The 16234-nt window shown below is 34.8% G+C and overlaps 1 protein-coding gene across 1 annotated transcript; it reads left to right on the forward strand.

Moving 5' to 3' along the window:
- Positions 1-924: 924 nt before the first annotated feature.
- On the forward strand, positions 925-15149 carry LOC134260008 (uncharacterized). The gene is made up of 4 exons (XM_062742594.1): positions 925-2271; positions 5157-5391; positions 13537-13707; positions 14217-15149. The coding sequence occupies exons 1-4, from the start codon at positions 1174-1176 to the stop codon at positions 14738-14740; spliced, it is 2028 nt and encodes a 675-aa protein (XP_062598578.1). The 5' UTR covers positions 925-1173; the 3' UTR covers positions 14741-15149.
- Positions 15150-16234: the final 1085 nt, after the last annotated feature.

Raw genomic sequence — 16234 nt, forward strand, 5'->3', positions numbered from 1 at the left:
GTTTATTCACCAATCAAGGGCCCACAGGGGGCATGAACAATTATTACAAAATGATAACATTGATTACAATTCTATATTAAGGATAATGTAACATGACTTGTGATTAAGTTTGACATTGAGAAGTGCATCACCACACTGGATCAAAGGCATAGAAACCATAGAATGATAAAAGAAAACACAATTAAATAAAAATGATAGATATAAGGTAAATTAAAATTAAAAAAAAAAAAAAAATCTTGTAGTAATGGCAGTACTCTAATATAAAACTAGTGCATCTTGAATACAAAGGGCACCAGGGGATGATACCTATACACAGCCAGTCTGGCAAACCTGTACCCTAAGTATTGAAGATGGTCATTCAAAAAAAAAAAAAAATCATTTAAGTATTAACAGAAATAGTAATTTCAATTAATAAGTACTTAGCATATAATTAGAAACTTAATGCAAACTAATCTCTTGGAGTTAGGGTTACAAGGTAAGAAACAAAAGTTGTAAACAAACGGGGGTTCCCCACTTCGAGACAGATTTTTATTATACCGAATAGGGCCATTCTTTAAACGTGAGAAAAAGTACAATCTGCTTGCATATAACGACATATAGATGTGTTTGACGGGGAAATTTTATATTTTCGAGGTATTATACATTCTTACATTTTTTTTTCATTTAAAAAAAGGGGGTGGGGTATTATCCATACTTCAGGTGCCTGTGGTAAAGACAGGTCGATTTATTGCCTGTTTTAAATTCCCGCCCCATTGAGATCCGCCTCCAATTTAGTTTTATGTTTTATCGACGTTTTTTTTGTCTTATGCCAGGTCCACTAAGACCTATGGCCATATCAAGAAAAAGTATATTCATGTGATTGATGATGATAAATTTACATATCTACCGTCGACTATAAAGCGACAATATTTATTTGATCTAGGCGATCGCGTTATGCGTCAGTGCGTAAGCGGCCTTGATGTAAACAATGTTTGGTTTCTATGCGTAAAGCAGGTGCTCGATTTTACTAAATCGCTTGATGCATATGCGAAATAGAAGGTGTAATGATCGTTTAACATTACTGGTGCAAAGGATTAAATCAGTTGTTCATGTGGAAACAATTTTCACTATGAGTTTTGAAGTGCTGTGTTAAAAATGGTGCAGGTCCGTTAAGCGCATGCTTTTGGCGAACTGATGGTGAAAAGGCCGGCCATGGATCCAGACGAGATGAGAGGGAGGACAAACCATGATGCAGACGACATAAACCAATTTGACTCCGTGTCTAACATTCGATCCCAGCCAGAGAGGGTTAGAGACGCCCCCAAGGCAGTCCAGAGGGAGGGGTCAAATCTACAGAATGACAGAAAGGAGCAGTTAAACCCACCAAACCCAACTAAATCCAAGAAACTCAAGAAAACCATCTTCATTTCTTACTCTCCCGATGCAGGCTTCATGGAGAGGAAATTTGTAGTGGAGACAGTTCGTCAACTGAAGGAGAATAACCTTGCTGATGACATCTGGTTTGATAAAGATGAGAAAAACACAGACAGTCCGTGTTGGTTCTCGTTACGAATGGAAGCTGTAGAGAAATGTAGAGCAGCAATTCTTATAATGTCAGACAGTTACTTCTCTTGTCCTGTGTCCGTCTATGAGGGGAAAACCCTCGTGGAAAGACTAAAGATGGACCCAAACTCAGTTGCAATATTCCCTATTATGTTTTCATCTTTAGAAAAAAGTGAGATGCCAAAGGAGTTTAGTTTATTAGTGAAGGATGTTGTAGAATTGACTTCACCTGACCATCACAAGTTAAGTTTAGCCGAGAAAACCTCAGTTGTGATTGGAGCTATAATGGAAGAACTAGAGAGGTACGCCTCTATTCATTCCCCTCCTGCCCCCACCACCCCACCAGACACTGATTTCACGGGGGAATATAAACGGAAAAAGATTTGTCAGTGGAATGCAAACGATTTGCAAGAATGGCTTTTTAAACTGGGAATTAAGGAATTTTATCGTCAGAGTCTGGCCGAGAGCATGGTGGACGGTTTCTTAATGATGTCTCTAACTGACCAAGATATGATACACCAACTTGGAATCGATAGTCGTGTTGTCAGAAAAAAGATCATGCAGCAGATATTGCAGACACTGGATCGTGAACACAGACAAGGCGACAACTGGCATCTCAGGGCGAGGACTCAGCGATCCAAACCTGATGTCATCTATCTTATATACGACCCCACTGACGTCAGGCTGGCACAGAACATTAAAACTGATCTCAAGAAAAAGAACTTACAGGTGAGAAAAACAGGTGTACAAAAACTGTGTGTTACTGTAGTAGAATATAATACAGGTGATAAAACACCTCTACTCTCTGAAAACCATCATCAGGGTACCTTTTGGTCCCCATATATGTACTGCGGTAGAACTTATGCTTGCTCTGTTTTGTGCTTTCATGTTGTTGTCAAAGTGTGTCATGAACTATAAAACAATCGATTAGATGAGTTAGTCAATGTCCTAAGAACACAAGTAATACTTGACACAAAGGACAAATTATGAACATATTTATCAGAATAAATGTCAGTCAACAAATATTAAGAATTACCTTGATATAAAACCCACGGTAAAAAAAAAATTTCTTTTCATTATAAGGCATGTAGTCTAGCTTGTGATTGATAACACATGGTCATATGCTTGCAGTTAAAACTTTTCAATTTTCCAATTTATTGAGGATATTGTGTATTATTGACACTTTGTGTCAGGCTTTGATACAGATTTAATAAGTTCCTTTTCAAGGTCAATTTAGGTGCAGTTTTCTTATATATATATGTGTGTGTGAATATAACCAATATTCAATTGAAAAAAATCACTTTCATACAGATTAGGCAGAGATTGTAAAAATATTTGTCTGGTTGGTTTCTTTTGGAAATATTGATTACCAAGGGTTGACAATGGATTGTAAATTAAATTTCACTTTGTATTTATGTGAAGTGGTCATGATTTGGGAGTACTGCTGGCCATGATTTATGACCAGGGTTTTATTAAGCACTCCCTATATGGGCAAGTAGATGAATCACACATACCCATGAGTTTCCAAGTTTTTTTGTATTTCAGAGCAGGGTATGTTGAAACCAATGCAATTTTTGTGTGTGTGTTTTTTTTTTCAAAATACATGTTCTCCATAACCAAGACAGCTAGTGCATTATCTAAATCCACCAGCATGATCATAAAAGAACACCAGAATTCATTTTCCAATTTGGATCAAAGTACATGGGATTGGGATTCAAGTCAAACACATTTAAATGCTTTCCTGTTTAGTTAGATATCAGTTTTAGAATTTGTTCTATTTCTTACTTTACTACAATTGATGTTAGGATTGATCCATTTAAATGCCCGAATGATCTGTTTTAAATCCGTAATGATCTGTTAAAACATTGTGATGAGCGCTGACAGAAATGTAAGAAGTACTTGTCATTAAATCTAGATAATCGGGGTGTCTTCACAAAAAACCAAACCAAAAATAAATGTTTTTAGATTTAAATATCTGTAAGAACTCTTGAAAGAGAGAAGTTGTAATTTAAAATGAGCTAAACAAATTACAGACACGAGTACTTATTTACAACTGTCTGGAAAACAAAGACTGGTCTGTGAAAATAATTTAAAGGATCATTTGATTAATATGATAATTTGTTTGTGGACCCAACCTAATCTCTGTATTAATAGTCCCCAAAAGAAAAAAAAATCTCAGCAATTAAGCTTAAACAAAGCACAAAATTAATCTGGAAAACCTTTGTGTTGTACAGAATTCAATATTAAAGAGTATATGAAATAGGAGACAGGGTGTCTGCTAAGTTTACTTTATAATTTCAAAATGGTAAGTATGAATTTTTCTAACTTATTAAAATTTAAAGGATGAACAAAACCCAGATAAACAGACGAAGTAGTCATTTGTAAAACACATTTTCTACTCCACCTGTATATTTGAGGTAATAAATTTTATGTAAAAGAAGTCAAGGGGAGCAAGCTAATTTGGGAAATTTAATTGTGTTCCCTAGCTCCTAAGAAAAAAAGAAAGTGAAAAACCTTAAAATGCAGATGGAGAGAAGAAAAAAATGATTGACCTTGACCTTTCAACTCTTGGCCTTAAATGATGACCTTAAATTCCATTTCGTAGGCTTTCAGAGAACTATTATTTTAATGTATCATCTGTCACTGATTGTCAGTGAAAACTGTTAATTATCTGCAAGATATGAATTTCTGACCTTGACATCTTGATGTCAAAATCATCAGTGCACATCTTAAAATCGTATTGTTGACTAATGTTATTAAAACTTCATTGCAAATCCCCCCTAAAAAAACCTAAAGTTCTGAAAGCATGGGATATAAAAAGAAAAAAAAAAAACTAGAGCTCTGAAAGATATTTTGCAATGTATGAATTTCTGACTTTGACCGTGATTTGCCCTAAATATCAATAAGGGTTTTCTTGAAGTCATTGGAATTAGCTAGGGTATAAAAATTCATTGAAGAAGTTCAAAGAAAATTCAAGTTGTCATCTGAAAACAGTTTTTTTTTTTTTTTGGCAAAATATACCCGGTAACCTTTTTACTTCAAAATCAATAGGAGTCTTTCTTTAAGTCCACAGGAGTTAGGATATATATAAAGCTGCGCATTGCAAATAAGCTCAAAGCTCAATATGCTCAAAGACTTTGAGATATTTTCTGGAAAGAAAAATGTTACACATAATCAGAGTGACAGATAAATGGATAGACCCAATTAAAATTTCCCTCAACTGGGGATCAAAAATGAGATCTAGCAATTTCAGGGCAAATGGTTGATGCAGAATTTTTTTATTGCTTCAACAGCTAACAAAACTTTTGATCAGAGGTGGGATGGGAAAGTAGAAGCTGAATTTTAAGATAGGGAAAATGTACAATTCCATATAAAAGCTATTTTTTTGTCTTTAAAAGTCACATCATATGCATTTATTTTTATACAAATAAACTTTCTGGAGGGGGAGTGGAGCAGACACTGAAAAAGTAAAAGCAACTGAATATGTTTTATTTGACATGTTTTTTTTTGTTTATGTAGTTGAAGCTATGTGTTTACGTTTGATTAAAATTCATTGTTTTATAAACTGAAATGGCTAACTATTAAGAATAAGTATGTACACTTAATATATTTAGGTAATTCACCATGATAGTGTGAAGCTAGGGAGATCAAAAGAAGAGTTCCTGCAGATAAACGGACCACAGATTGCCATGGCAACACAGGTCATCGTCCTACTCACCGAGGCAGCCACGGGGTCACCCTTTGTTTTTCATGAAGTGCTGTTTGCTTATTGGCTGGGGAAGAAGCTGGTGTCGGCCATGTTTAAAAATGTCTGGATAAATTTAAGAGCCTCCTTGAAAGCAGTTTTAGGTAAACAATCATGTATGAATTTTACATTTATTGTATCTAATTGAATAGTAATATCTCATTCTTTTAAAGAATTTGGAAGCTACAAGTAATAGCTATGATCTCCTTTAGCTGCTAAGGTATAGGAATAACTAACATGGATACTAAGTGCTTTCGATATAAAAAAAAATTAAGCAACCTAGCTCAGTTACTGCTGCATATATCGCATAGAAATAAATACTAATCTATCATCAAAGTATAGAAAACAGGATGATCTGTTCTGATGTGGCATAAAAGTAAACATTCTGATTGTATTTCAAAGAAGAAACCATGACTGATCTCGATGTAAAAAATTCCGATCTGTCCTTGGATAAAAAAATCATCCACCCTAATAATAAAGCAAATTAGTATGTTCTTTCTTCAAAGTAACGAAAACATCTGTCCTAAAGCACAAACACACACATAGTCCACATTTAGAATGAGAAAACATGATCTGTCCTCAGAGTGAGGAAAACATTATCAGAGCTGTCCTCAAAGTAAAATAAACATCAGAGCTGTCTTCAAAGTAAAGTAAACATCAAGATCTGTCTTCAAAGTAAAGTAAACATGATCGTCTGTCCTCAAAATACAGTAAACATGATGACCTGTCCTCATAATATAGTAAACATGATGATCTGACCTCAAAGTAAAGTAAACATGATGTTCTGTCCTCAAAGTAAAGTAAACATGATGATCTGCCCTCAAAATAAAGTAAACATGATGACCTGTCCTCAAAATATAGTAAACATGATGATCTGACCTCAAAATATAGTAAACATGATGACCTATCCTCAAAATATAGTAAACATGATGACCTATCCTCAAAATATAGTAAACATGATGACCTATCCTCAAAATATAGTAATCATGATGATCTGTCCTCAAAGTAAAGTAAACATGATGTTCTGTCCTCAAAGTAAAGTAAACATGATGATCTGCCCTCAAAATAAAGTAAACATGATGACCTATCCTCAAAATATAGTAATCATGATGATCTGTCCTCAAAGTAAAGTAAACATGATCATCAAGTAAACATGATGATCTGTCCTCAGACCAAAGAAAACGCCAAACCAATAAGTTGGTTGCCCAACAATTTTAGTTTAGATATTGGTACATTTAGTTGCGAGAAAAGGCAATGAGCTGTAAATAGGAAAGGGAAGGGGAGGGGGTAATGACCGATTTATATATTAATTACGCTTTTGTGAAAGTGAACATTTTTTTTAAAAAATTCAGGTGAATTTTATTTGGTACATATATGTATAACCGGAAGGAATTATACCTACTGTAATACGGAGAGACATTAACTTGACTTCAATATTTTATAAAACATCGTTACCATACGCATAGCACCTTAAACACGCTTAAGAAAACCCTCATGTAGCTTACAAATTCCAAGATAAGGCATGCTATAAAGACTTATTCAGTGAGTGGACATTAAGCAATTGGTTGAAATGGACGTTGATTATAGATAGAGAGTTGTTTCATTATCAGAAAATGAAAATGCATTGAAAGTACGTTTAATAAAGGTGTTGGACATTTTCCATAAATATAATAACTAATTTCTGTAGAACAAATTTCAATTTACAAGGCTATTTATTAAATAGGAAAATTGTCCACACTAGAAAATCCTATTTTTTGAGGGGGTCTAACAATCAAATTTTCTTTATACACATCATCAATTACGCTAATTTTGAATTTTAAAAATGTTTGTGACAAATATGACATGCTGTGTCAGTGTTCAGTTGGAGAGTAAAAGCACAGGTACTTGTGGACATGACACCCCCCCCCCCCCCTTGAATATACACCCCCAGGTCAAAAGAATTTTTTCATAAATTTTTCTTCTTAAATGTACTTATTTACAATGCATTACATATGAAAAATCAAAAAAAATAACCTAGAATTAATGTTTCGTTAAAACATCTGTCCAAAAAAGTGATAATTTTTGCACGGGAAATACCGGATATATTAGCGATGATTAAAGTTGCACAGTATTGATCACCATTTGAATATACGAATCACACAGATTCAGTAATAAATTTATGAATTCGACTTCTACGAAAATAACCCATACACAATTTTTTTTTAATCACAAAATGTTAAACCGTATTAATAATAAGATATTATCATTACAATATTCTAGACTAACATGAAATATATGCATGGAGAAGGACCGTAATTATGCTCAAAAGTTCATTAAAACAATACAAAATGGGAGCAGAGCAAAGCAGAGCTCTCAAAACAGGTGGGACCAGGTGCCATAGAGGAGTAAGCATTCCCAGTCGATGGGTCACACCGGTGTAAAGACGAATAATGACCCCCATCGAATAATGACCGGGGGTTCATTTTTCAACGACAAAAAATGACCCCCACCCGTAGAAAAAAATCATTTTTTGTAGAAAAAGGGTCCTAGGGGGTCATTATTTTATATGTTAGTCCTATAAAATAATGACCCCCATTGAAAAATGACCCCCTTTAAAGTGATACAAAATATACACTCTTTGATATCTTTTTCACAGCGAAACTAATTTTTACATTTTTTGTAACCAGAAAAATACAAAAAGTCGTATGAAATAATTAAGAGATTCACGTAGTCTTTCAATGCTAAAATTGTGTTTGAAAAGAGATTCTTTAAAGCTATATATGCCGTATTAGTGTTTTATTATACCCCCCGCTTGAAAAGCGCGAGGGTATGTAGTAATCGTTAATTCCGTCCGTCCGTCTGTTACGCTTTGGGGTACCCATCTCTTATCCGTAACTCCTCTCATACCACTGAAGGAAATTTAATGAATCTTTCACAGAATCTTTATTACATATTGCCATTGTGCACCTCCTATTTTACTTTTTGATCTGACATATATTTTAGATTTTCCAAATCAAAACATCTTTCCTGTTTCCTGTGTAACAAGACACAGCCATTTTATTCATATGGGAGGCGGGGGGTATCATTTAGTGAGCTCATTGCTCACAGTACTTCTAGTTTTAAAAGTAATAAATATATGTGGTGTCTCATCAAGTTATATAAGTTATATACTTTCTGCAAATAAGACAATTCCACTCCATCACTTTTAAAAGTTATGAAATATTATTTGGTAAAAATTATTTTCTCTCCGTGTCGGATAAAAAACCGCCTCTTATTGAAATATTCATGATCACGTTGTCTCGCATGTTTACAGCAAACAATGGTCCAATCTCGGGAATGAACCGAAAAGCATGATGGTCTACTACGTTTTTACTACAAACACGTGAGTTAGGGATTGTCAATGCATGAGCACACCTCAGAGTTGGTTGCTTTTTGTACCGAGGAATAATCACGTGCAATTGTCTTTTCAATGGACATTTTCGGTTGGGTAAACTTCTACAGATGTCAGCGACCATAGATAAAGAAGTGTGGAAACCATGTTGTGCCAAAATGAAATAACTGATACAAACAAATGAAATAATTTGATCAATCAAAATGGTTATTAGATACATTGGATTCTGCATTTCTTAATGGTTCAAAACAACAAAAAGTATTCCACAGAATATCATGTATAAATCTGCACAATATACCGAATGCCAAAACCAGAATACTACTTAAATAATATAATTATATTCTTTACATATGAACCACAGTATTTCTGACCCCTTCAAAATAATATAAAAAATCTTGCAAGTAGGTTATCAGCATTGGCTCGGGCTAATTCGAAAGTGAAATTTGGAGTTTGGCAGTAAATTGTAGTGAATGAATAAAATTTAGTAGTGAAAGATATTGGAACCTATTTTACTTGTCAGATTTCTTCGAGCTAGTTGATTTTTATTCTAACTGTTCTATCCCCCACCTACTTAAAAAAACGATGCTACCTACCTGAATTAATTTTTCTTAATGATGTTCATCGAAATGCTTGGTTGTGCCCTCAAACTGGAATAGTTTTAGAGGCCTGGAATTCCTTGACCAATTTTATTTTATTACCCAACTATATTTCTAAGAAGGCAAGATGTATGGTATGTAAGTTTCATCTACATATGTTATGTAGTTCATATTAAAAAAAACCCAAAGGGATAATTGACGATATCCCATTCATAAACATAGCAGTTTAAATTACTTTCCATATATTGTACTTGACATAAAATATTTTTTGCGCATAATGCGCTCCATACTGAAGATCTGTAAATGTTCACCCAACCGAAAATGTCCACTAGCAGTACAGCACGGGGAAACTCTAAACAAACGGACTTGTACAATGGAGTGGGGAAAACTTTAATTTTCATCATTGCTAATCATTTGTATGCAAATATGAGCATGGGATTAGTAGATAATAATGTACATAATGCATCAAGTCTTTCTGAGAGCGATTTTAAAAACTAGCCTTTTTGAAAAACACATGTAGTATTTTATGTAGTAACCCATAAATGTATTAAATGCAACTCATTGAGTTGATTGGTCTATTTGTGTCCCTCACTGAACAGACGTCACAAAAAATATTTTCCTCGACCTGATGATTCTCGCGATGCTTTTCCCGCGCACATGCGCAGATCCAGGATAAACCTCAGTCCTTTATAAATATGCATGAGAATATCGTGTTCTTTTCCTTACCAGTACTTTGTTCATACCTAATAAATTTTGTCGAATTTGCAAGAATGCTTCATTTTTGGTAGCTTATTATACTTCAGAAATTTTTGTTCAGTTTCAGCTGTGCAAAAATACTGTTTAACACGGCATACATATCTTTAATTGTCAAGTAAATAACATTTCTTTTTAATATTCCTCCTTATAATGTTTGCTTAAAGAATGATATTCCACTTGTTTTTAGAAATCAAACCATGCAAAAATCAGGTTTAAATACCCTTTAATAGGAAAAATTAAATTTTTCCGTCATTTCAACTTTTAGTTTGTTTAAGTTTGGCAAATCCTATTTGACCATGAAAGAGAAAGAAATTTTTATCCCCCCCCCCCCAAAAAAAAAGAGCATTACGTTAATTCAAAACAAAAAAAATAATAATAAATGAAAAACAGAAATATAAATAAAACTCTATAGCTTTCTCTACACCTTTCTGAAAGAGGCTCTAGATAAAATATTGAAATGAAGTTAAGCCTTCACACAAGTACTATCATATCATAATTTACTTCGCCATGATTAAAGCATACTTTAAATGTTGGTGGAGGTATACTTGAAAATTAATCCCTTCTTATAGAAAAATAAAGGTAGGATGGTTTTTTTTTGCTTTTGTTCAATATCGACTTCCTTCTAAATAAGAATGGGGGTTGGGTAAGTATAAGACCTAAAAATATGCTCTGTAAAGCTATGGGCTAGTGTAAAATACACTGTCATTCTAATGCAAAAACGATACATGTAGACATAATCTTTTGATTTAGCACACAGTATTCATTACATTTCTTTTAACGTAGAACCTACTTCGTATGACATCATAACTTGTAAATGTGTTTAACCTGTGCTAACCCATTAAGACGTCATAATCAATTCAATGCTACTTTTTCCCGTACTTGATAGCTTCAATAAAAATGGTAGAAAAAACTGCATTTTGAAATTCACAGAATTCAATCATGCCAACATAATCTTGATTTAATTCATATATTTTTGGTTTATAATGCTTAATGGCAATATATTTCTGGAATAAGAGAAAATATGAAGGCACCTTTTATTTACTAGATCTAGACCTGAAGTTGACAAACCCAAGACTATCTAGTGTAATGAAATAATAATGTACATACAACTTTCGTAATAATTTGAATGGTATGTAACCATTTTGAAGGAATGCATAAATCGTAAGAAATCTTTAGTTGCCAGCTATATAGTGTAATATCTTGATGAAATGTGTCTAAGTCAAAGATGTATGCGTTGTAGATCGTTTGATCGTGTGTACATTTTTGTGATATCTATAATGAAATGATGTGCATTCCTTTTAACAATTATTTGTTACCTACTCATATTCTTGGTGTTTGATTACAATTTTTCTATTAAATATGATCTTATTTTTAAAAGAAAAAGTACAATTTCTGATAAATATTTAATCTGAAAGTAACCCCAAACAGTCATTTATTTATTAAATCCCGTGTAAGTGCAAAAAGGTCAAGAATATGAGTATCGGTAAATAACCTATCTTTCATTAGTTAGAGGGGAAAGGTATATATTTTTCATATTCCCTTTATGACAAGTACCCCTAAAAGTATTTGAAAATGTGAAGTCGCAGTATGTAAATACCATACCAAGTTTCACAGCCTGTTCTAGATTCAAAAATAAGGAAACATATCATGATATCTTAAATGATTGAAAAGCAAGTACTAATTTACTATTTTGAAAAATTTGAAAATCTTGTGACAAAGACTTTTCCGGCATAGGTTCTACCTTAATTCATGTTTTACTCCACCCTTTTACTCAGTTCTGAGTATATTTTTTCAGAGAATTTGATATGGAAATCAGAACAGACATTTTCATTGTTGTAACGTTTTCTTTATAATGTATATTAATATGAAAAGTTAATTGAAGACAATTTCTTTTTATGTCCCCGTAATCGAAGATTCGGGGTAATATAGTTTTATCGTGTTCGTCTGTATGTCCGTCTGTCTATCTGGCGGTTTGTTTGTCTGCAAAAACCTTAACCTTTACCATAACTTTTCATTTATTGGAGCTATGACTTTCATATTTAATATGTATATTCCTTGTGACAAGACCTTACTTTGGGTACCACCAAATTTGACCTTTTGACATTTACCTTGGAGTTTGTCCCATTTTACACAAAAATGCCAAATTTTTACTTTAAACGGTAGATACTAGTACTCTCATACTTCAAATATGTAGTTTTTTGGCATTACCTTTCATTGGATACTAAAAACCTTGACCTTTTGACCTTGACCGTTAGTTTTCCATACTTATGATTTTTTTTTACCTTGGCCATAACTTTTGAAGGGTAAGGGCTAGGGTATTCATACGTCACATATGTAATCCATGTTACATTACACATTTTCTTAAGAAATCATCAACTTTGACCTTTGAGTTTGACCTACCTTTCAAAAACTTATCCTTAGCAATTACTTTTGAACAAGTGGTGCTAGGGCTTTCCTATTTTGCAGTTGTATTTCTTGTGAGAAGACCCTACTTCGGGTAACAATATATTTAAATTGCATTTAAGAAAAGTTTAATCTTCGCTATGTTGCCATACAGGGGCATAGCTGTTTCACAAACACATCTTTTTATATAAACGAGGATTTGCGGATAAGAGATGGATACCTCAAAGCGTAACAGACGGACGGACGGACATCCCAATCACCATATACCCTCCCGCTTTTCAAGCGGAGGATATAATAATATATAATACTGCTGATTTTTTCTGTCAGTTCGATGATTTCCACCATCAAAAAACAATGTTTACCTAACCCTTAAGGCTTGATAAATCTTTTACTCCTTTAGATTCTGAATCTAGCATTTACCTTAAAATATAGCTATAATTGTATAATGTTATGAGATCAACATATCATCAGTTTATTCCCAATAAGCTCAGGTGAGCATTTTGACCAATATGCTTCTTTATCCAATTTTTTTTTTTTGCCCCCTAAAAATTTTAGCTTTAATCTACAGGGGGTCATTTTTCTACGGGGGTCATTTTTCTTCACGTGGATTCTGCAAATTTTTAGGGAAGTGACACTTTTTCTACGGGCAAAAGGGTCATTTTTCTACGTCGAATAATGACCGGGGGTCATTTTTCGCTGTCGAAAAATGACCCCCGGTCATTATTCGATGGGGGTCATTATTCGTCTTTACACCGGCCGTGTGTATCTATATATTATATTAAAATTAGTAGTGTATATCAAGGATACAGCATTCATGAAAGTCTGGACAAGGGTAGTGATCAGTAAATTCAATATGAACGTCTTAAAAAGTAAGAACGGCAATGCTGAGGTGTGTCTCATAACCTTATACTACATTTGATTAGTAGAAAAAAAATGATTCAACACATTACATATTTTCCTCTTCTCTAATATTGCTCATCTGCTTATCGGTTATCTTAACAGCTGATGATCAGCATACACAACATATACTATTTTCTCTACGTTAAGTTCGTTAATTTCATTCCCATACCTTTTTGTCTGACTAGGTGAGTGTGACATTGTTTATTATCTTTTTGTCTGACCAGGGGAGTGTCCCGCCGTGGACTTTGAGACCAAGATGTATAACGAGAGCTTGGACGTGCTGGAGCACCACATCAAGCCCCTGAGGCGAGTCCCGGGGGTGGTGCTAGAACAGTCCTACCTCAACAAAATGGCGGAGGGTCTGAAGCCACTGGAGATGCTGGCCTACTCCAGAAGTCAGTATGATTAATTAATTATCTTCAATTTACAAAATGTTTGTTTTAGAAAACCACATCTAATATTGAAGTTTATAAATGTTAAATGTATACATGTATATACTGGTCAACGAAGACATGTACACGGAATCACTGCACATGACTACAGGTTTACTGCCCAGTCAGTTCTCACAGACGTTTTCTTAAAACTTCGATAATCAGAAAAGATTTTTTCAATGTTGCAAAGGAAGTTGACCTTGACTTTTGATCCAATTGAAATACAATTTAACCCCATTCTAGATTAAGATATGGGTTATGTTGAATACCACCTTTGTTGATTTTGACCGTAGCCTCAGAATTGGTCAAAATCCCGATTCACATTTTGTCCAGACAATATGGGTTCAAACAGTCTTTGTAATTTCTCAATTCCCATCAAAGGCATACATTTATTTTATTTGTGAGAACCTGCAAATTATTCTCGGTTTCGAGTTCTGTTTTAACCATTCACATCTAAGATCTTTTTTTCCTAGATGGCGTGGTGGCCCGGTCCCCCACGGAAGGTGACCCCCAGGTGTTTATCAGCTACCAGTGGGACATGCAGGGGAAAGTAGAGGACATTAAACAGCTGTTAGAGAACAATAACCTGCCGTGCTGGGCCGACGTGTCCATGACCCAGCCTCCCCGGGGTCATAGCAGCAAGTCCAGCCGGAGCAGTGTGGGGATCCACGACGGGAGCTCCGAGACGTTACAGAGTCAGATCCAGCGGAACATGAAGGCGGCCTCCGTGGTTCTCAGCTGTATCACCCCCAAGTACCTCCAGAGCGACAACTGTAAGAAGGATCTGACCTTGGCCGAGACCTTCAACAAACCTGTCATTCCGGTCCTGCTTCGGTTCTCTCCGCAGGAAAACGCACCTGAACAGGTGCGAAAAATCCTGGCCAAATTCTCGTATATCGATATAAGTAACGAGAGGTTGTACAAACAGAACATTCCGCTGGTCTTAGATAAAATCAAAAAGGCTGTCAGTCAGAGAGGTAGTTACCGTGACTACTGAGGTCATCACCTTGACAACAGAATCGATCAGCCATTTTTACCGTCAGTATTTCAAGACATTCTCTCATTGTGCTTCCAGTGTGTTCGTCACCTACAGATATTTTCGTATCGTCTGTAGATATTTCCAAGTACCTTCCAATATTTCTCTGTTACCTCGAGCTCTAAACACCTCATTTCCCACACTCTTATACTTATATCTATCCCTTATAAATAAGCATCACCTAACCCCCCCCCCCCCCGTTTTCTGATGCACTCCTCTGTATTACCTAAAATATTTCTTCCAGCTCCCTGTATTTACCCCTTTTAACTCCCCTCCAGTGGTGTTTGATATGTGTCCGTATGTTTCTGAGTACATGTATTTGGACAAAAACTCCCTCTGTCTGTTAAGTTGACCTTCACCCTATATTAACAAAGGCGTTTATTGTAATAAGGTTGACTGCCATTTTGTATCTTTTTATCTAAGATTTACATCCATATATCATTATTGTATTGTTTATTGTTGCCATGGTTATAATCTCTTATGATTTGTACTATTTCCTTGTTCTCAAAATAAAGAATGCGTATTGTTGAAATGATGTTTTTGACTGTGATACAGAATGCGATGTATATATTTTTAGACAGAACAGTACAACTATTCTAAAATCAGTGGAATTTAATAACCAAGTTTTTCCGTACACAAAACAGCCTACCGGTTAAATTGCAGGGTCTCACAGTTTCAGAGAACAGAATGTTTCAGACTCTTACAAAGTTACATAAAGCAAGCTTTCGTGCGATCTGAGGAACCATTGGATTGAAATTCTAGTTTGAAGTTAATTTTCAATCAGCCTAGGCTATTTTCCTACATTAGGTGTGAATCTATATACATCTGTATACAGGTATAATGCATGATCCAAAATACACTTTCCATCACCAAATTATAGTCTGAAAATGATCGATGTAGATCAGAATTTTCAATCTTAACGCAAATGTTATAGAATATATATAAATACATTCTTTCAGGGAAAGAACATTTGACTCTAAAGGGGGAGAGGTAATTTCTATCCATGCCTTTACAAAACAATACATTGTGTATATATTTATTTCTGGAATGGCAGGAGATATTTTATCTTCTTGACTGAAAAAGGTTAACCAGGGCTTGTCAACACTCGTTGTCGGAACCAACGGGTTTTCTCTCCGTTACAGAATTTAAATCTGAATTTAAATGCAGTGTAACGGAGAGAAAACCTTTGGGTTCCGACGATGGTCAAGACTCAAAAACTTCCCTGCTTACTTCCAAGATCTACATTTTTCTGGAGAATCAAATTTCTTAATCGCCTGCGTGGCGCAGTGGTTAGAGCGTCTGCTCTAGAGTCGCGAAGTAAGGAGTTGATCCTTACGTGGCGGGTTCGAATCCCACTCTAGGACGTGGAGACCGGTCCTTTGGATGAGACCGTATAAACTGAGGTCCTGTTTCGCAGAAGGTGCTGGTACCCGTCCATATTACACTGTCTATCAT

This window comes from Saccostrea cucullata, unplaced genomic scaffold (genome assembly GCF_032062105.1).
Source record: "Saccostrea cucullata isolate Sc308-1 unplaced genomic scaffold, CSIRO_AGI_Scuc_v1 ctg21525, whole genome shotgun sequence".
Taxonomy (NCBI): Eukaryota; Metazoa; Mollusca; class Bivalvia; order Ostreida; family Ostreidae; genus Saccostrea; species Saccostrea cuccullata.

Bases quoted from the DNA above. Each gene is read 5' to 3' on its own strand.
- LOC134260008 (XM_062742594.1), top strand. From the start codon at position 1,174: ATGGTGAAAAGGCCGGCCATGGATCCAGACGAGATGAGAGGGAGGACA. The intron at 2,272-5,156 runs GTGAGAAAAACA...TAATATATTTAG, and splicing joins TCAAGAAAAAGAACTTACAG to GTAATTCACCATGATAGTGT. The intron at 13,708-14,216 runs GTCAGTATGATT...TTTTTTTCCTAG, and splicing joins GATGCTGGCCTACTCCAGAA to ATGGCGTGGTGGCCCGGTCC.